This window comes from Notamacropus eugenii, chromosome 2 (genome assembly GCF_028372415.1).
Source record: "Notamacropus eugenii isolate mMacEug1 chromosome 2, mMacEug1.pri_v2, whole genome shotgun sequence".
In the NCBI taxonomy this organism is placed as follows: domain Eukaryota; kingdom Metazoa; phylum Chordata; class Mammalia; order Diprotodontia; family Macropodidae; genus Notamacropus; species Notamacropus eugenii.
Window position 1 is genome coordinate 85500480 of NC_092873.1, and position 22039 is coordinate 85522518.

Sequence of the window (22039 nt, forward strand, 5' to 3'; positions counted from 1 at the left end):
TGGCTCCCTATCACCTCCACCTATCACCTTTGATTCTCAAAGTCCTTCATTACCTGGCCTCCATCCTATTTTTCCAGTCTTCTTACACCTTCCTTATCTCTTCTTACTATTCAATCTAGTGACACTGACCTCCTTGCTCTTCCTTGAACAAGAGAATCCCTATTGCTAGTATGCCTCTAGTCTCATTTTGGCTTTGTTTGAGTCCCAGCTAAATCCCACCTTCTACAGAACTTTGGCTCCCTTAATGCTAGTGCCTCTCCTCTGATAATATAACAAATTTATCTCGTACACAGTTGTTTGTATGTTGTCTCCCCCATTAAAATATAAGCTAGCAGAGGGAGGTGTCTGGATTTTTGTTTTTATGATGCCTTTCTTAATATTCCCATTATTTAGCACGGTGTTGGGTCCATATTGGGTGCTGAATAAATGTTATTGCCACTGGACATGGAGCAAACCAAGAGGTACAACTCCCCACTGTTACTGAGTCTTAAGGAAGGAAAAGAGTCAAAAAACAAAATTGAAAAGGGCGCATATTTTAGTCATTGAGTATACTTTATTTGAATGCTTGGAGGTAGAAGATGATATGTCAAGTTTGGAGAGCAAGTTAGTAATCCAATTTTGCAATAACAGAGGGGAACTAATGTGAAATAAGGGCTGGGAAGCTAGAATGGAGTCAGCTTGTAGGGAATCTTAAATGAAGCAGTTTGCATTTTATCCTCAAGGCAATAGAGTATCACTGAAGGTTTCTGAGAAGGGGAGTGTCACAACCAGATTTTTGCTTTTTTTTTTTTTTTTAATTATTGTAAGACAGAAGGGACCGAAATTAAGAAGACTACTTAAGAGGCTGTTACAACAACACAGGTGAGAGGTGATAAGGACTTGAACTAAGGTTGTAGCTGTAGGAGAGTATGTAAGTATGAGAATGTGAATTCCAGAAATAGAGTGGACATGACTTGGTAACTTAATTAGATATGGAGAGTAAGGAAGAGTGAAGACTCTAGAATGACTGCAGGGTTTCCAGCCTGAGAGGCTAGAAGTATTATACAGCAGTTCAACTGAAACAGGAAAGTTTAGAGGACACTTGAGTTGGGGAGTAGCTGGTGGTAAGGGATGAATTCTTTTTTGAACACACTGAATATGCGAGATGCTGGGGGCATATTTGGATATATAGATTCCACAAGGTGTTGGCAGAGTGGAGTTCTAGCAAAAGATTTGGACTGGGTTTACAGACTGGGAATTATCAGTTTAGAAATAATAAGTAAATTCGTAGAAGCAAATGAAATCTCCAAAAGAGTACATGCAGAGAGAAAAGAGAAAAGGAGGCCTAGGACAGTCTTGGGAAACTTTGATTAGAGAGCATAAAATGGAGGATAATCCACCAAAGGAGACAGAAGGAATGGTCAGAGAAGGGAAACAGGAAAGTCACAGAAATATTTAGAAGTAGGTAGTCAATAACAAGCAGTAAAAACTGCAGAGAGGTCAAGAAGGATGAAAACTAAAAAAATTGGATTTAAATTTTGGCTTCATTAGTCCTGTGACCTTATTTAACCACCCTCAGCAATCAGGCACAGAACATACATTCATAGCAATTTTTCTCATGACAACCAGGTATCCCACTTAGACCCCCTAAATATCACACATCATTTCCTTTAAGCATGAATTTATTGAGTGATAAACTACTCAACCTCCCTGGATGGAAGTGAAAAATCCAGGGCTAGATTAAAAATAAACAGAAATTCAAATTCACCTAACTAGTCCAACAAAGGCCTTGCTATTCTAAGAGTATTGTTCCAGTGTCACAGGATTGTGAGATTTGGAAATGGAAAAGTAATCACCAAAATCCTTCTAGGATGGTCAAGGACAATTGAGATACAAGTAAAGTGAATTGGAAAGGCATAACTGGTACTGAGGGAAGGGGGCAAGAGGTAAAATGTGGGCTATGGGCTCCTCAGGGCCCTCTAATCCCACATAGAGAAGGCTATTAATCTACTTCCTCAATAGTGGGACCAGAGTGGGGTCCTTTTGGAGGAACATATGAACAAGTGCCTCCCATCCCTCCCCCAGCTCCCTGGTAGAGCCTGGTGATGATAGGGTTACACACCTGCTCTAATTCTTTCCTCTTATGCTCATACTCCTCCTTCTCAGCTAACTGATTGGATTCTAACCAGGAAAGAACCTCTTGGCATTTTTTTAGCACTTTTTTCTTGTCCTCATCACTGATTTTTCCCTTCAGGCCTTCCTCACTCACTGCATTCTTCATGTTGAAGGCATAGGATTCTAGGGCATTTTTAGAAGCAACTTTCTCCCTCTGGGCCTCATCTTCTGATTTATATTTTTCTGCATCATGCACCATTTGCTCAATCTGTTCCTTGGTCAGGCGGCCTTTATCATTAGTGATGGTGATCTTATTGGCTTTGCCTGTGCTCTTATCCATAGCTGTGACATTCAGAATTCCATTGGCATCAATGTCAAAGGTCACCTCAATCTGGGGAACACCACGAGGAGCAGGAGGGATGCCACTCAGGTCAAAACGACCCAGGAGGTTGTTGTCTTTGGTCATGGCCCGTTCTCCCTCATATACCTGGATCAGGACACCTGGCTGGTTGTCAGAATAGGTGGTGAAGATTTGGGTCTGCTTGGTGGGGATGGTAGAGTTGCGTTTGATCAGTGTTGTCATCACACCCCCTGCTGTCTCCAGTCCCAGGGAAAGTGGTGCCACATCCAACAGTAACAGGTCCTGCACTTTCTCTGATTTGTCACCCATGAGAATGGCTGCCTGCACTGCTGCTCCATAGGCCACAGCCTCATCAGGGTTGATACTCTTGTTCAGGTCTCTGCCATTGAAGAAATCTTGCAGCAGTTTCTGCACCTTGGGGATTCGAGTAGAGCCACCCACAAGGACAACGTCATTAATTTTTGTTTTGTCCATCTTGGCATCTCTCAGGGCTTTCTCTACAGGTTCCAGGGTCCCCCGGAACAGATCTGAGCATAGCTCTTCAAACCTTGCCCTAGTGACAGAAGTATAAAAGTCAATGCCTTCAAATAAGGAGTCAATCTCAAGATTGGCTTGAGTGCTGGAAGACAGGGTTCTCTTAGCTCTCTCACAGGCTGTTCGAAGTCTTCTCACAGCACGCTTGTTCTGGCTGATATCTTTCTTATGTTTTCGCTTGAATTCCTCAACAAAGTGGTTCACCATTCGGTTGTCAAAGTCCTCCCCACCCAGGTGGGTGTCTCCAGCAGTGGATTTTACCTCAAAAATTCCTTCCTCAATGGTGAGAATGGAGACATCAAAAGTGCCCCCACCCAGGTCAAAGATCAGGACATGTCTCTCTCCCTGACTTCCCTTATCCAGTCCATAAGCAATGGCAGCTGCTGTAGGCTCATTGATGATTCTCAGCACATTGAGGCCAGCAATCACTCCAGCATCCTTGGTGGCCTGGCGTTGAGAGTCATTGAAATATGCTGGGACAGTGATGACAGCATTGGTGACTGTATGGCCCAAGTAGGCCTCAGCAGTCTCCTTCATCTTGGTCAACACCATGGAGGAGATCTCTTCAGGGTAGAAGGCCTTGTTCTCACCTTTGTAGGAAACTTGCACTTTAGGCTTACCCCCATCATTTATCACCTGGAAGGGCCAGTGCTTCATATCAGACTGCACCACAGAATCTCCAAATTTGCGGCCAATTAGACGTTTGGCATCAAAGACTGTGTTCTGGGGGTTCATAGCCACCTGGTTTTTGGCTGCATCCCCAATGAGTCTCTCTGTGTCTGTGAAGGCCACATAGCTGGGAGTGGTGCGATTACCCTGGTCATTGGCAATGATCTCTACCTTGCCGTGCTGGAACACCCCCACGCAAGAATAGGTGGTGCCCAGGTCGATGCCAATGGCGGTACTTCTGGCAGATGACATGACTCCTTCCCACAAGCTCTGGGAAGGCTAAAGGATGGGTCCCTGTCAGGGTGACTACTGGGCCCGGTTACAAACAGGTCCTCTCAGGGTGGGGGTTGGGAGATGTTTTCCTCTCTCTGGCTAACACCTGGGGAGGGGCCGGGCCTCTCAGAAAGCCTGCCTCCCAGCACCCGGTTCCACCAGTTTTCTCCAGATCCAGGTCCCTTTTGGCAGGTTCAGCTCACTTTTCTTTGGGGGTAAGGGGAGATGACAAAACTGGGGCCAAGGCTCTATGGGGGTCACCTCAGGAGGGCCTAGCTCCGCCCCTCATCAACATCAGGCCCCTATCCTAAGCTCTCACCCCACCCCTTCTCGTTTCAACCAATTACGGCCCTGAGAGGTTCCCGAAGAGTCCTAGTCCCTGGCACCCTGCCTCAACAACGTTCGCAACGGTCTGAACCGCAGGTCCCGCCTCTTTCTGACAGAGCCAACCAATCACGATCTCCATAAGCGCCACCCTCCCACCCATCTCTCCTTCTCCGCTCTGCCCAAGGCCCCGCCTTCCTCCCCGGGCGCTGGTTAAGGTCCTTCTCAGGAACATTCGGGTACTTTCTCTGCCTCAGTCAGCCGCCCCTCCCCCCAACGTCCGGGGACCAATCAGAATCTCCAATAGCCTCACCCCTGCGGCCCTCCCCTCCCCCCATTCTGACCAGTCTAGAATTTCATGCGCCTTTCAAACACTCCCCTGGCTTTCTGCCCTTAGCCTATGTATAACGTCGCGGGCATTAACGTAAACACAGCCCCAGTCGCTCCATGGACCAAGTGGCGCGGCAGACGCACAACTCTCTTTGTCCATTTTATTCTCGTTCCCAAACGGGAGAGGGTGAGCCGGCAGTCCGTTGCCATGGTAACGAAGGGAAGTGGGCGGCGCCAAAATCAGCTGTCCACTCACTACGTAAGCCTCCTCCCCTCTATTCTCTCCCGCCCCCAAGCTCGTAATTCCCAGGAACACCCAGAAATATCCCGAAAGTTCTGAAGAGGGGTGGGACGCCCGCGATGATTGGTTCGAGTCGCTTTGGGGGCGGGACTGAGCGCCTAGAGGCCTCCTCCATGGCGCGAAATCGCTGGAAAATTCTTGAACGGGAGGGGGAGAAAGGGAGGGGCCCCCTCCCCATGAGCGCTGTGATTGGCTGAGACATAAGAAAAGGCGGGCCCTTGGAGAATATATAAATACTGAGCACTGCAGCTGCTTCTGACAGCTTGCTAACTGGAGAAACTGCGCCACAGAAGTTTCTGATTTTTCGCGGAAGATCGAGAGTCCAGAACGACTGCGAGACAGCCAGAACTGTAGCCTCTTGGAAGATCCCGAGTCAAGGAGTATTTTTCCGAGTCTCCTGCGCTCCCGTTCGGTGCGTGCTGTGCCTGCAGCTTCCTGGGCTGAGCTTCAGAACCAGAGCTCCGGGGAAATTATCCAGTATGTCATCTTCTAAAGCCACCGCCATTGGCATCGACCTGGGCACCACCTACTCTTGCGTGGGGGTGTTCCAGCACGGCAAGGTAGAGATCATTGCCAATGACCAGGGCAATCGCACCACTCCGAGCTATGTGGCCTTCACAGATACAGAGAGACTCATTGGGGATGCAGCCAAAAACCAGGTGGCTTTGAATCCCCAGAACACAGTCTTTGATGCCAAACGTCTAATTGGCCGCAAATTTGGAGATCCTGTGGTGCAGTCTGATATGAAGCACTGGCCCTTCCAGGTGATAAATGATGGGGGTAAGCCTAAAGTGCAAGTTTCCTACAAAGGTGAGAACAAGGCCTTCTACCCTGAAGAGATCTCCTCCATGGTGTTGACCAAGATGAAGGAGACTGCTGAGGCCTACTTGGGCTACTCAGTCACCAATGCTGTCATCACTGTCCCAGCATATTTCAATGACTCTCAACGCCAGGCCACCAAGGATGCTGGAGTGATTGCTGGCCTCAATGTGCTGAGAATCATTAATGAGCCTACAGCAGCTGCCATTGCTTATGGCCTGGACCGGTCTGGTAAGGGTGAGAGAAATGTCCTGATCTTTGACCTGGGTGGGGGCACTTTTGATGTCTCCATTCTCACCATTGATGATGGGATTTTTGAGGTGAAAGCCACTGCTGGAGACACCCACCTGGGTGGGGAGGACTTTGACAACCGAATGGTGAACCACTTTGTTGAGGAATTCAAGCGAAAACATAAGAAAGATATCAGCCAGAACAAGCGTGCTGTGAGAAGACTTCGAACAGCCTGTGAGAGAGCTAAGAGAACCCTCTCCTCCAGCACTCAAGCCAGCCTGGAAATTGATTCATTATTTGAGGGTATTGACTTTTATACATCCATTACCCGTGCTAGGTTTGAAGAGTTGTGCTCAGATCTGTTCCGGGGGACCCTGGAGCCTGTAGAGAAGGCACTGAGAGATGCCAAGATGGACAAGGCTCAGATCCATGACATTGTCCTTGTGGGTGGCTCTACTCGCATCCCCAAGGTGCAGAAACTGCTGCAAGATTTCTTCAATGGCAGAGACCTGAACAAGAGTATCAACCCTGATGAGGCTGTGGCCTATGGAGCAGCAGTGCAGGCAGCCATTCTCATGGGTGACAAATCAGAGAAAGTGCAGGACCTGTTACTGTTGGATGTGGCACCACTGTCCCTGGGGCTGGAGACAGCAGGGGGTGTGATGACAGCACTGATCAAACGCAACTCTACCATCCCCACCAAGCAGACCCAAATCTTCACCACCTATTCTGACAACCAGCCAGGTGTTCTGATCCAGGTATATGAGGGAGAACGGGCCATGACCAAAGACAACAACCTCCTGGGTCGTTTTGACCTGAGTGGCATCCCTCCTGCTCCTCGTGGTGTTCCCCAGATTGAGGTGACCTTTGACATTGATGCCAATGGAATTCTGAATGTCACAGCTGTGGATAAGAGCACAGGCAAAGCCAATAAGATCACCATCACTAATGATAAAGGCCGCCTGACCAAGGAGGAAGTGGAAAGAATGGTACAAGATGCAGAGAAATATAAAGCTGAGGATGAGGCCCAGAGGGAGAAAGTCTCTGCCAAGAATGCTCTGGAATCTTATGCTTTCAACATGAAAAGTGCAGTGGAGGATGAAGGCCTGAAGGGCAAGATTAGTGAGGAAGACAAGAGAAAGGTGCTGGAGAAATGCCAGGAGGCTATTTCTTGGCTTGATGCCAACCAGTTGGCTGAGAAAGAAGAGTTTGAGCATAAGAGGAAGGAGTTGGAGCAGGTGTGTAACCCTATCATTACAGGCCTTTACCAGGGAGCTGGGGGTCCCCCTGGGGGAAGTCGTGGGGCTCAGTCCCAGCATTCAAGCTCTGGAACCGGCCCCACTATTGAAGAGGTGGATTAATTGTACTCTGTCTTCCACCACTGGACTATGTTACACTTCTGAGATTCTGGGAATTTGGGGAATCTTTGCTTCCATTACGATATTCCTCCTTTAATATATATAATATATAATCACTCTGAAATATAATTACAGCCTTCTGTCCTTTTAACAAGTGTTTTATTTTTTCTTCTCCTTTTCCCAAACTTGGGAGTGAATCAGCACTGCCTCTCCTACTTGTCTTGCTGTGTAGTGCACTTGTTCATAATTCAGATATTTTCTATTTTTATTTTCAGTAGGTAATGACTTAGAAACTAGGAAAAATAAACTGTCAAAATGAATCACTAGTGTCTGTCTGTTTTTTGTTTTTTTTAATCCACTTCTACTTAATTAGTAACACCTATTGATTAAAGGTTGGGGGAAGTTGCAATGAGATTATGTAAAACATGGTTTTTAGTAAGGAGAGCAATTTCTGAGGGAAGGGTAAAATGGGTTTGGTGAGGGGAAGGTGTCTGGTTTGTGGGTGAGTTAGTGAGATAGACTTGGATTTGGAAGAAGGGGAGGGCTAAGGGAAAGACCTTTGAATCCTGAGAGAGGAATGGGATCTTTGCTGATAAAAGACTTTAGGTAGAAAGAGAGGGCAAAAGGATTTTAGGTCTGTTCACTGAATGACCCCAGAGCCCTGGGACTGAAAAGTGGTCCCCTTCCTTATATGACCCTCTGCCTACAGGCAGTACAAGAATGGCCTCCAGTGACTAGCAATAAAACATTAAAAATGTAAGTGAAGTGACATTAGAGGGAGCATGGGACCCAGAACCACAAGAACATAGAAAAATTCTTCTCACTTTACTTGATCCTAAGATTCCCTAACACTGGTTTAATGGATAAGTTCTATCAAAGTACGTAAAGCTTTAGGTGCTTGGTTAGTGGGGAGGAAGGAGGATGGTGGTAAATTCCTAAAGAACAAAGTATTGTGAATTTAGAGCTTGCAAGGGAACTTAAAAGCCAGTTTATCCAACTGCTTGCCCATTACACAGGTGTTGGGCAGTAGAGCTAGGATTTTAACTCATTCTTTTGACTCTGCAGCACAGTTTCTTTTATTAAACTATTAGTCCTGGGACACAACCCTGGAGGGATAAATTACATTTATCATAGGATGACAGGAGGTATCCCTGTCAAGCTTCTGACTGAAAAGACAGAATTAGAAAGGTACGTTATGAGTTGGGGAAAAGGGATAGAAGCTGTCAGTTGTCTGGGTCAGGAGTAGTTCTTAAAATTGGGAAACAGTGAGCTGAAGTTTCCACTGTCCCTGTAGCCAAGATCTCAATCAGATGGCAAGAAGCAGGGAAGCCTAACCTTCTTCAAGTTAGGACATGCTCACTGGATTTCCCCTACAAGCTAGTTAGGCTGAATCAAAGGCTGTGCATATCAAGGCCTCCATAATTTTCAATTCCCATTTAATTTCATAGGAAAAATATGAGCCTTTCCATGAATAAGTGTAGGTATTTGCTTGCATTCCTTGTGTGTCTCCTTGTACATACACTGTGCTTGCTGGTACCAGTGTATTTATTTCTCAGTACTTCGGTATGTAGATGTTTATTTCTAAGGCCAAGCCCACTTAAACCTTTAAACCTTTTAATTAAAAAAAGTTTAGAAAAATCTTCGTTTCCGTAGATGGAATTATTCAGTTGAATATATCATGAAGTACTGAATATTGTATTACAGTGTCATTACTAATTAATATAAAACATCTACAAGGTATGGAATTCTGCACTAAATACCATGGAGGAATGGACAAAAAAAGAAATAGGAAACATTCTTTATCCAGACAGACTAAAGAAGACAGACCCAGGCAGCTAAAGAGGCATAGGTTTTAGACAATGTTTTTGTTTTATTTAAATCTCTCCCTCAATCCTAAATTACTGTTTGCTGTTTGAGAACAAGGATATTTGTCATCTGAAGTTTGACCACTTGGTCATAATATGGCAATGATAATCTATAAATATTTCACACAAAACATAAACTCAAAGATTAAAATTAAAATTGCTAAAGTTTTCATTAATAAGTCTACTGGCTAGGGGTCCACAACCTTTCAAAAGTGAAGTGCTACCTCAATCCCTTCTTTTCTTAGGTTTAACTGTAGTGGCACAAAGGAGAGAATAGGCAAGAGCCATTGGAAATCCCAGATCAAAAAATCTGCCCAAATATTCCATCAATTAGAGAGAAATTTGGGTTAATAAGTACTTAAAAAATAAGTACTTCTTTTAAAATGAAAGTAGTCCCTAAGAAAGTTGAGTTTATCAAATCAGTAATTAGGAAAAAGTCATTAGTAAATCTCTTTTTCCTTACATATGTTGTTAAACATGATTATTAGATTCCTGAGTCAGCCAATTTAACTCAAAATGTAGGTGAATTGTAATGTTACAGAATCTAACCATAGGGTTTCTATGGGAAAATATATATGAGGTTTTCTTGTTTGGGTTATAACTAAAAACAAATCCCTTACATCCACAATTGTAAAGAAGGGTTTTCTCTATCCTCACCAGTCAAGCCAGTTGATTAGAGGACTCTAAACTTTGAGGCATCAACTAGCTCCTTTAAATAGTAGGGGAAGGGAGCAGGAGTTCCCTTTATAGTCAGGCAGTAGGGCTTCAGTGTGAACCAAAGGGTAGGGACTAGAAAGGGAATGGAGAACGATAGGGTGTTTCATTGTGAGAAAGACCCAGTGATGGTTGTGTAGTGAAAGGATCGGAAAATCACAAGATCGTAAAAAAATAGAGCTGAAAGGACTTCAGAAATCCTCTGGAACAGCTTTGTTGCAGAGGAGAGGAGAATTCCTGGCCACATACCAAAGAATCACAGAAGATGGTGTAATGGAAAAGTACAGGAATGAGGCAAAAGACCTGAATCCTGGTCCTAGCTCTACCACTAGCTTGCTAGGTGACCTTGGGGAAGTCTCTTTTCTCTATAAAATGAAGGTTAGTTTACATGATTTCTACAGTCCCATTGTTCTCTGACATTCTTTGATATGTCAGATCCCCTTAATTTAGAGGCCTTCCTCCCTTTGATCCACAATACCACTACTAGGTCTGTATCCCAAAGCGAGATTATAAGAAAGGGAAAAGGACTTACATGTACAAAAATATTTATAGCAGTTCTTTTTGTGGTGGTGAAGAACTGGAAATTGAGGGGATGCCCATCAATTGAGGAATGGCTGAACAAGCTGTGGTATATAAATGTAATAGAATACTATTGTGCTATATGAAATGATGAACAGGCAGATTTCAGAAAAACCTGGAAAGACTTAACATGAACAGATGCTGAGTGAAGTGAACCAGGAGACCGTTGTATACAGTAAAAGCAACATTGTTCTATGGTCAACTATGATGGACTTGGCTTTTCTCAGCAATATAATGATCCAAGACTATTCCAAAAGACTCATTATGGAAAATGCCATCCATATCCAGAGAAAGAACTATGGAAAGAACTATATAGATTGAAGCATACTATTTTTTCTCTTTTTTCTTTCTCCTGGTATTCCCCTTTTGTTCTGATTTTTCTTTCACAACATACCCAATGTATAAATATGTTTAATATGATTGTACATATATAGTCTATATCAGATTGCTTGCCACCTTGGGAAAGGGGGAGGAGAGGAAAGGAGAAAAAAATTGGGAATTCAAAATCTTATAAAAGTGAATGTTGAAAACTATCTTTACATGTAATTGGAAAAAATACCACAAAGGAAAAAAATTTTAGAGTCCTTCCTGTTTCTACACTGATAAACCTGAAATGTTGCCAAGAAGCATCACATTTGTGAAACCTTCCATATTTTCCTATTACCTCTGTTATGAAACCTTTCCTGATCCTCTCCTTTAATGATCTTTCCTTCCTTAGAACTCTAATAATATTTTGCTTGTGCCTTTCTTACTATGTATAGATGATGGTCTGCTTTTCACTGTAATTGATTAGTTGCATATGTGGCACTGGAGAGCACAAAAGACTTGGAATCAGGAGACCTGGATTCAGAACCAAGCTATGATTTTTATTAGCTTTGATTCTGGAAAAATCACTTAATCTGTTTCCTTATTTGTAAAAATGCACAAATAATATAATAATTATTATACTACCTGCCTCAAAAGGTTGTTGTAAAGAAAGGGATTTGTAGAAGTGAATGATATACATATTTGAGGTATTATGTTTGTGAAATACCGTGCTCCATTTTGATATAACCCAGGTTCATTGTTTTCTGCTATTAAATGCACTGAGGCCCAAATTGACAATGGTGCAGTCTCTGTCTAAGCCACAAGGTGGTGCTCCCAGCACTCTAATTTTCAGGTTCAGCAGGGACATATTTGATTTTAGGTTGTAAATCCCCAGGCCTTTCGCACATATATGAATAAGATTTATTTGTGTGGATCTTTTAATCAATCAGTAAAGCAATGAACATTTATTAAGGGTCTACTATGTGTGCCTACTACATGCCAAGCACTGTGGTAAGTACTGGGGACACAAAAAAGAGGCTTACAATCAACATGCAACGAAATACATCTAAAGCACGCTACAGGATAAACAGTGAATGGTTAACAGAAGGGCGGCAATAGCATTAAGAGGTGTTGCAGAAAGCTTCTTATAGAAGGCGAGAATTTAGTTGGAACTTCAAAGGAAGCCAGAGAGGTCAGGAGTCAGAGAGGAGGGACAGCATTCCAGTAAGAGAACATGCCTGGAGCCCAGAAATAAAGTGTCTTGTTTCTAGGACAACTGGGAGGCCAATGTACTTGTCAGGGAGTAAGACATAACAGTAGAAAAGGGAAGAGGGGGCTACGTGATGAAGTGCCAGACAAAGCATTTTGTATTTGCTCTTAGAGGCAATAGGAAGCCACTGGAGTTTGGGAGGGCGGGAGAAGGGAGGGAAGGTGATATGATCAGACTTGAATTTTAGGAAATCACATTAGTGGCTAAATGAATAATGTATTGGAACAGGGAGAGATTGGAGGCAGATGGATCCAGCAGCAGGCTGTTGCCATAATACAGACATATGGTGACAGAGTAGCACTAGATTGATGACAGGTGTCAGAGGAGAGATGCAGGCATATTCAAGAAATGTTTTGAAGGTGAAATCAACAGGACTCGGCAGTAGATTGGATGTGGAGAATGAGTTTTGTTTTGGACATATTGAATTTAAATGTTACATGTTAAATGAATTTAAATCCAGTTGGAGATGTCTGAAAGGAAGCTGCAGATACAAGATTGAAGGTCAGTGGAGAGATTGGGGCAGGAGAGGTAGATTTGGAGAATCATCTGCATGCAGATGGTAATTAAATCCATGGGAGCTGAAGAGATCACCAAGCAAAGTAGTATAAGAGGATCCAGGACAGAACCCTGAGGGATTCCTGTGGTGAGAGGGTGTGATCTGAAGGAGGATCTAATAAAGAAGGCAGAGAAGGGATAGTTAGATAGGTAGGACAAGAAGCAGGAGAGAATGATGCCCTAAAATGTGGGGAGAAGAGGGAGCTAGTTCATGGCATGTAGTCTAATTTTTTTCCTGTAAAATATGAGGCAAGATTCTAAATTAGAAAGGGGAGCCATGGGAGGTTTGAGGTGGGATGAGAAAATCCAGAACTGTGTTGAAGAGTAGGAAGTGAGTTCACAAGAGAGATAGGCTTGTCCAGCAGCAGTGAAGACCCAGTTGAGGTTATGTAACATAAATCAGTCAGAAAGGTTACAAGCTTTTCTCCACCTTTGTTCAGTTGCATAGGAATAAGGGTGGGAGTGATCTAAGGCTGAAGCTTGGCTAGATATAGTCAGTGATATCAGGGGGCTAGAGACAACTTAGAGTTGAATTGGTTCACATTTTAGAGAGGAGAGGAGAGAATAGGGGAGATAACCTAGGAGAGAATTATTATTAAATTATTAAATATACAGGAAATTTTCTGGGACAAAAACCAAGGCGTTTCAAACATGGGTTACATGTGTACAAATCTTAGGACCTTAGGTTGCATGCACCACAAGGACAGGAGCCAGATTCTATTTATCTTTTCATTTTCCTCAATACCTAACGCAATACCTTCAGCTTCCAATCTTTTAGTGAAATCACTACTCTAGTCTAGGGTATGCAATATGAAAATTTTCAGCAGTAATAGAGGCAGTATGATCTAGTACAGTGGCATCAAAATCAAAGAGAAAGTGAGGAGAATGGAGGAACTAAGCCATACATAAAGGATATCTGTAGGTTGTATGTTGACTTAGAAAACCACAAATTAACATTCTCTATGTTCTATTGTATTTTCATTTATTTTGTTAAATACTTCCCAATTACATTTTAATCTGGTTTGGCCGACACACAGTAGTGTTGCAGCTACAACTGTAGGTTTGGCACTTCTACTCTAATGAATAGACTTGAGCCAAAGATTTGGGTTCAAATCCTGCCTATCACACAAACTGGCTGATTGATTGAGCAAGTCATTTAACCTTCTATCACCCCAGGCAAAAGTCTAAGACCTAACAGTTGCACAATTGCTTTGTCAGAGTCTTTCTCTGGGAGTTACCTTCACAAAAAAAAATCATAGGCCCCTAGTAAAACAAAATGAAACCCCTCACAAAATTTATTTGGTGCTTTTTGCCTATATCCCATATCCGTTTGAGATTCCATTCTCCTTCCAAACTACACATGACATATACTCATTAGTTGCTATGTAGGTGTTAATAACAATAAACATTATTATATATTAGAGTGCATTTACTCAATAGAATAAAAAACGAAAGATATGACTTTGAAACTCCCAAGAGTCTGAGCCTAGCCACTCCTAGTAAGGTCTGATAGTTCAACTTTCCCCACCTAGTTCTGTACATGTGAGCATGTACTTTCCACACCCAGCTTTTAAGGGCCCAAGGGAACAGGAAAGACACCTCTCTGCCAACTCTGAACTGCCCAACAGACTGGAGAAGGCTTTCTACCTCCAGGGTGGGTTCTCATAGTATCTGCTCTAAGGACCTAACTGCTAGTTGCTCAAACGGGCCCACCTGAGCCAGCTGCCCGATCGATTGCAGCCAACTTCTGGTTCCTTCCTTGAATGTGTGTGGGGTCTGAAATCAAACCGAAATGGTAGCCATTCCTGTCCTATGCTGTATCTCTTGCTGGTAGGTTTTCCACAAAGCATGGAGATTCTCTTATGGAAACAGTAAACTATCTTAAACAACTGTTTTTCAGTTAAAAGGCTCAGATAATGTAGCTTTTGAGTCCTGCACTTCCCACGTTTCCTTGTCTCTTGCCAAAAATATACAGGAAATTTTCTGGGACAAAACCCAAGGTGTTTCAAACATGGGTTACATGTGTACAAATCTTAGGACCTTAGGTTGCATGCACCACAAGGACAGGAGCCAGATTCTATTTATCTTTTCATTTTCCTCAGTACCTAACGCAATGATTTACACATAGTAAGTGCTTGATATTGTCTGTTGAATTTGTAACTTCTGAACATTCAGCTGTAAAGCAAACAATGTTGGGAATGTTGAAGAGTTATGAAATAAAGAAGTAAATAGAGTGAAGTGGGGTCATCTAGGAAAGTTTCATGGAAGAGGTGTTCTGAGCCTGGTTTGGAAAGAAGTCAGAAATATGAATCAGTAGAGAAAAGGAAGAGAAGAAATTCATTTGAGGAGGAACTGTTGTCAGATTTCCCTGTCCTCTGCTGCATTCATCACTATGTCAGCTGTATTTGGTTATGCTACATCCAAGTAATGAAGACATAATAACTAATATGTGTCAAGACACTTTACGAATAATATCTCTAATCTTGCAAAGCAGCTCTTATTATTCCCATTTTATAGTCGAGGAAACCGAGGCAGGCAGGGGTTAAGTGATTTGCCCAGGGTCACATAATTAATAAACACATCCAAGGTGGGACTTGAACCCAGGTTTTCCTGACTCTAGGTCCAGCTTTCTATCCATTGCCCTACCTAGTTGGTGCTAAAGACAAGATAATAAAGGTATTACTGATTTCAAAAGCATGCATTAAAATCTGTTTAATTACTTTATAGCCATAACTCAGAATAATCATTTACATGTAGTTTTAGAGTTTGTAAGGGATCCTTCCATACAATCCTGTGTTAACAAAACCTGTCAAGTATTATTATCCCTATCCTACAGATTAAGAAACCACAGGTCAAAAGAAAAGTGACTTAGGTCTATAGTTTTAGAGCTAGAAGAGACCTCCAATCCAACTGCTTCATTTTATAAACGAATAAACTGAAACCCAGGGAGATGAAATTATTTGCACAAGGGCACATAGGTATTAAATGATCATAACAGGATGCAAACCCTGTTCTTCTGATTCTAAACTTAGTACTCTTTCTTTTATTCCATACTATATCAGGCTGTTTCACATATCTATTCATTCCAAATATTTATAATGGGGCCCTGTCTTCCCATAGAAGAGGCAAGAATAAAATGTCAAAATAAGTCACCAAAGGTGGGTTTTAGGAAGGAAGCATTTATTAAGTATCTATAATGTGCCAGATGCTGTGCTAAGTCCTTTACAAATATCTCATTTGATACTTCCACAATCTGGGAAGATAGGTGCTCTTATAATCCCATTTTACAGTTGAGGATACTGAGGCAGGCAGAGGTTAAGTGATTTGCCCAGAGTGACACAGCTAGTAAAGTGTCTGAAGATGGATTTGAACTCAGGATTTCCTGACTCCAGACTCAGACTCTACTAAGGTTTCAACACAATTTTCCCAAAGTGCAGATCTGACCATATCATCCCCTTATACAATAAAGGCTTTACTTGCTCCTTCCTTTTTGAATATAGGGATAAGGGCTGGATATGGATTAAGTGTATGGATTATGAGAGAAGATGCTGTAGAAAATCTCTCCTTCTCAAGGAGAGATTCTGCAGGTAGATGAGAAGGTTATTTGGCAACATTTCCCAAAACTGTTGGCTCAATTTCAGCCATAATCTTCTTTCTACTTGTGGTATCTGAATGATGGTCAAAGGTTAAGCCATTTTGTAAACAAGCCATTCTATACCAACAAACCCAGGCCTGCTGACTGGAGATGTCCAGTACTTGTCCCAAGATGGCACCATACTTCTTCCTCCACACCTCTACAAAAGAATCAAGGGTAAAATGTTAAAGGAGTCATGGACGGGTGGCTTTACTTGCTTATTTATATACGTTGGTGGATGTGGGGAGTGCGTTAGACAGAATGTATTGGGTGGCTATGCTTGAAACTAGGGTTCCCCCTCACCTCCAGCAAATTCTGCCCCAAAGTGTGATTCACAACTTGAGCTGGAAAACCTTCCAAATTCTCTCAGAACCTTGATATCAGAAGAATCCAGAAAGGTGACAAATGAGCTCTGTATTAGAATTCAAGCTCTGACCCTGACCAGGGCCAGAGGCTAACTTTTGTCAGCTACGATTTATTTCGTTATCCACTGGGAACCAGTTTGAGCCCCTCATCGCTGGAAAAGGTCAAAAACCTGGATTGACCCATCGGGAGAAAGGCATTGTTTTTGCCCTTCTGAGGCTACCTTAATGCTACCAATACCTACTTTGTATGCTCTCTGAGTGAACCCCAAATGCTCCTTTCTGGATCAGCAACCACAAGGCTCGATGAAGCAGATCAGAAACTTTTTTTTGTTGTGATTGATAAGGACCAGGTGTCTTGATCCGGACACTATCTTGATTAACTGGCACTTCTACGTTGATATTTTATGGGTACTATCCTGTTATGACATCCATGTTTTATGACAGCCCCATGTTTATGGCTGACAGATAAGGAAACTATAGTTTTGGCTGACACAGGCATCCTGAGTCAGGAAGAGAAGGAGGGGAAACACTTGTTTATATAACCTCCTTCACTTGGCCTTACTCTGAGCTCATTTTTATGAACTCTCACACATAAACATGCATGTGTGCCTTCTTTGAGAGAAATAAACATGTACATGCAGCCTAAATTTGTTTATGTTTGTTAGAAAAAACTCACTATAAGAACATTCAGCTCTTCTGTCCTGTAGTGTCCCACCGTTTCATCATCTGCTCTTCAGGATCCAGGATGGTCAACTGCAATTCATCTTGTATTCAACAGCCTTTTATTGTGGCTTTCACTTATACCGCCACAGTCCTGGTGGTGTTTTTCTCCTGGTTGTGTTTACTTTAAAATCTGTATCAGCTCATATAAAATCTCAAGTTTCTCTGAATTTCTCATCTTTGTCATTTCTTAAGGTACAATATTTAGGTACATTCATATACTATAGTTTATTTAGCCATACTCCAATCAATACAGGCATCCACTTTCTTTCCAGTTTATTACCACCACAAAAAAGTATTACTATGACTACTTTGATTTACATGTGACTTTTCTTTCTGTCTCTGACCTTCTTGAGATAATATGTCCATGACTTTGGGGGCACATTTTTCCATATTTTTCATCTTATTTGTATATATTTATATACATTTATATTTCACGAGATTCTCTCCCTTCAGGTGGCTCAAGGGATAGAGCGCTGAGCCAGGAGTCAGGAAGACCTTAGCTCAAATCTAGCTTCAGACATTTACTAGCTGCTGTGTGACCCTGGTTAAGTCACTTAACCCTGTTTACCTCAGTTTCCTCATCTGTGGAATGAGCTGGAGAAGGAAATGGCAAACTCATTCCAATATCTTTATCAAGGAAACTCCAGATGGGGTTGGACACATTAAACTCCAACAAAACTTTAATCTCTATCATAACCAACCTGATATTTTAATTGCTAGCATACCCATATGGTTTTCCTGAGTAAAACCTGTAGAGTGCATATAAATGAGTTACTGTGTTAGATTCCCTATTTGATTGTAAACTCCTTAAGAGCAAGGAACTGTTTCACTTTATATCTGTGCAGTCCAGCCTCCCTACTCAAGGGTCTCAGTGAGAGCGGTGATCCCAGCCCCAGACTTGGGAAGCACGAAGACGAGAGATCGAAACCTGCCTCAAGCCTCTGAATGTCTCCATGACCTTGGGCAGGTCCCTCCCAGGTCTAAGTTTCTTATTTTCTCTCCCCAAAATGGGGATTGATTGCATAATAAGACCTACCTCACCGGTGGCTGTGAGGATTAAAAGCTGCCCAGGTAAGGCATTTTGCAGACCACACAGTACTATATTTATTTTGGGGGTATTTTTTTTTCACCTTCGCAACAACTTTGTGATGCCCTCCGCTCCTCATCAAGCGCCCCCCACCCCCAATCCCATTCCCAAAAGGCAGCAGGAGAGATTCACGAACACAACAGACACAGAACTCCCCGGGTAGGAGCAGACAAAGGGAGAAGACAAAGGCGAGGGTGAGATGGGGGCGGGGCGCAGAATTCCAAAGCCCGAGGGATCGCCGCGCGTGCGCATGAGGGCTCGTCTCCCTGGGAGCTTCGCGCCCCGCCCCCCCTTTTTTAAAACTCCTCCCAACTGCGCGCGCCCGGAGGTCTTAGGGGCGGATCCCGGTAGGGGAAGCGCACCCCAGCGCTATCCCCGCCCCTTCCTCCTCTCCCTCGCGGCACTTCCCTCGTACTATGGGGACGTTCCTTCCCGGGTTTGGCTCACAATCTGCCTGCATTGTGTGTGGCTTTGTTTTCATCAACAAAAATTCCTCCGTAGATTTCCCCTCCAAACAAATAATAGGCTTGCAAGAGAAGACATTATCACTTTCATTCTGCTTTGCTTTTTTCTTGTACCGAGAGAAGAGTCAGGAAAGAGGCTGGCGCTTGGGTTAGGCATTGACAGGGTCAGCCTCGCCTTTCAAGGCCCTTTCCCTCCACCCCCCACTCGCCCGCGGCTTTAAGTAATCGCCTCTAGGCGCGCCACCGTCCTTTCTTCTCGCGGGTCGTCGCTCTCTCTTAGTGATGCGCCCTGGGCGTAGCGTCACGGCGGCCGTGTGTGCGGCCGAGCTTCGCCGTTCGGCCTACGGCTGATACCCCGTGCGTTGTCCCGGAAGGGAAGGCGTGAGGAGCTACTCCAGAGCATGGGTTGAACCGGGCAGAGTGAAGTTTGCCCACCTTGAATTGGGGCGCGAATGCCACCGGGACGGGCCTCGGTTGCTGGTAAGGCCGGCATGGGTGTAGGGGAAGGTACTAGTCGGGGTCGGGTAAAGGCTAAGGAGCTGGAAAGGATGATCTTACTTTTACAGACTAGAGTTTCTGATGCCCCCGTGACGTCAACATTTGGAACTGATCCAGCCTCCGACGAGAGGAGGGGGGCATTTCTCGCCTCCCTCTTCTGTGCTTCTGACTTGATTTTCCTTCTTTTCAGGACTTCGGACCCACTGGGCTGAAGGCACCCGTGGGTAAGTGACCCGCTGTAATGGGGGTTTCGGTGGTGGGTAGGGATGAGGCCTGGATTGGCATGATGACCCCAGAGTGGATCTGAGTATCTCCTTGATGCTATTACCGCAGCGCACTGACTCTCTTGGTTGGGGTTTGGGGGACGTGGGACCTTCAGTTTCTTGATGGTTCTCTGAATGCTCTGCTTTTTTTTCCTTTTTCCTTCTCTATTCTTCGTTCCCACCCTCATTACCCATACGTAGGGATTCTAAGCAACAGATTCTGCTTAAACACAGGAAAGGTAAGTGCTATGTAGAGATGTAGTAGTAGCCATTCATAGTAGTAGCCAGTCCTGTTTTCTTTTTTCTTAGTTGAAAATTACCCTGCCTTTAATTTGTTACTTTTTTTAAAAATTATTTTCTATTTTCTCTCAAAAAGAGATCCTTAGGTTCTTTCCCCATTGGTTGCATGGACCTTTCTAAAAGTCTGGCTCTTGTTTTTAAGTTGTATGCCACCTTCTGCAGCCCATTAACTTATGATTCTCCTATGCATCCTGTCATACATATCCTTTCCTTTTGAAAGTAGTATCCAAGTGTCTTTTCTCCTTAACCAGGCTCTACAAATTTCTGGACTCATCTCCCCAATGGCATTTTCTCCCTCCTTGAATGACATAGTACCCTTTTTGTGCCTTTTCTGTGCTCCTAGAATACTATTTCCCACCCTAGGCCTCCCTCTCTGATGCTCCTAAAAGGTGGGAATGATGAGTTTGCAGACTAGAGTCTCTGACACTTGCATTGGAGACAAGAAAAACACTGACCCATCTTGGGAATTTGAGACCATGGATTGTAGGGTAGTCAGGGAGTCATTCCTGGGTCCTTTGTCCTCTAATCTCTTCCTATAGGTGTCATTGAGTAGACCTAATAACTTCTGCTGTGAAACTCTTATGTATTCTCTCATATTTTTCTCCACTGTTAGAACTAAATTTCTTGGGCTTTTAAAAGTAAATATGATTTCTTGTTTTTTTCTTTCACTTTTCTGTCAAAGTCATGGTTTGCAGCACTTCCTCTTGGTAAGGGTGAAGATTGGGATTTAATACCATTAGTCCTTGAATTCTGTTCTGAAAGTGGCTTTGTAGCTATTTTCTTTTCCCTGGTCAATTCCCACTCAGACCTGCTTCGCATCTCGTACCTAGTTACCATCTTTATGGACTATGTACTTTGCTAAGAAACAGAATTGGGATGCTTCTGTTGGGAAGGGGGGGGAAGGACAAGTTATAAACCACTGATGTTATTATGGCTTTTCAGGGTCCTGTCTTGCTTGTACAGTGTTGCAGCTATTCCAGATCTACAAACCACGAAACCAGGATTTTTTTGTTATGTGGACCAATCATCAAATCAAAGGTGCCAAGCGCTTGGAAGTTTTGTGTTTTTCTTTTCATTCTTGAATTCTTGTTTACAAGCATTATTCTTGAAGTAATAAATTCTTTTTTAATAAGATCTGCCAGCTTCCTAATTTCAGTTTTTTATATTTCTTCATATTTTAGGTTATATGAATTGTTTCTGACATTGTTCTCCTTCATTTGTTTTTATATGTTATTGAGTCAGGTTATGCATAGAGTTGCAAATGATTTTAACAACCATTTTTACAGTCTCACCAATGATTTGTACTGGTGTCTTTCCCAAATCCATCCAGCTTCTTTATTGTAATATATGTAAAATAGCAGATCTAATGGATCATTTGAAGCACTATTGAAAGTGCTAAGGTAAAGGTTTGGACTCTGAAAAAAGGAGCACAATCTGATATGGTTTGTCATTCAGGTTGAGTGAGTCCTATGGAAATTCTAAGGAAAGATTATAGATTAATCAAACCTAGGGTCTTAAACTTATTGAAGCAGTGATATAAATTATGATCTTTAAAATGATAAGAACTATGCATTTGTTTCACAATGGGATCATTTTTGAATAAAGGAATTTTGTAAGACAATCCATAGGTCTCATTGTGTAAATCTATTCAACAAAAAATGGGAAAATAGAATAAATATCTTAATCTGCAAAGAAGTAATGGTTCTCAACTATAAAAAATTCTCCACTGAAAAATGGTGAAAACAGATAGTTACTTTAAAAAGCTTTTCATGAGTATGAAAAAATGTTCAAATTCCTTAATCAGATACAAATCAAGGCAACGCACTAAATTGGCAAAGAGGGGATTAAGAAAAATCTAAAGTCAGCAGAACTGCAGAAATAGGCTATGTATATGTGAGACAGTGGAAGCTGCAGATCATACTGAAGAGGAGCTTGACCCTAGGAAAAATCCATAACTTCCTTGTAATAAAAATTCAGAAACTAATTGCATTGTGGCTGAAGAAAGGATGGTATGTTGACAGTTATAGAACACTGTGGTTCCATAAAAGGGATTATGAAGAACATAAGGAAGTAAAGATGAAAGGCTAATGGGGATAGGAATGCAGTAAATTCTCTTGGGTGG

General features: G+C 42.8%; 2 protein-coding genes and 2 non-coding genes across 4 annotated transcripts; 3 read left to right on the forward strand and 1 right to left on the reverse strand.

The window, feature by feature from the left end:
• Positions 1–1643: 1643 nt before the first annotated feature.
• Positions 1644–4499, reverse strand: LOC140522256 (heat shock 70 kDa protein 1-like). Its single transcript, XM_072637490.1, has one exon. The coding sequence runs from the start codon at positions 3908–3910 to the stop codon at positions 1982–1984; it is 1929 nt and encodes a 642-aa protein (XP_072493591.1). The 5' UTR covers positions 3911–4499; the 3' UTR covers positions 1644–1981.
• A 624-nt stretch (positions 4500–5123) lies between these two features.
• LOC140522255 (heat shock 70 kDa protein 1A) lies at positions 5124–7614 on the forward strand. Its single transcript, XM_072637489.1, has one exon. The coding sequence runs from the start codon at positions 5366–5368 to the stop codon at positions 7295–7297; it is 1932 nt and encodes a 643-aa protein (XP_072493590.1). The 5' UTR covers positions 5124–5365; the 3' UTR covers positions 7298–7614.
• Positions 7615–19634: 12020 nt separating this feature from the next.
• LOC140530628 (small nucleolar RNA SNORD48) lies at positions 19635–19697 on the forward strand. The gene has a single exon (XR_011976056.1). It is a non-coding gene; the product is annotated as a small nucleolar RNA SNORD48 (small nucleolar RNA).
• Positions 19698–20308: 611 nt separating this feature from the next.
• LOC140530618 (small nucleolar RNA SNORD52) lies at positions 20309–20374 on the forward strand. The gene has a single exon (XR_011976046.1). It is a non-coding gene; the product is annotated as a small nucleolar RNA SNORD52 (small nucleolar RNA).
• Positions 20375–22039: the final 1665 nt, after the last annotated feature.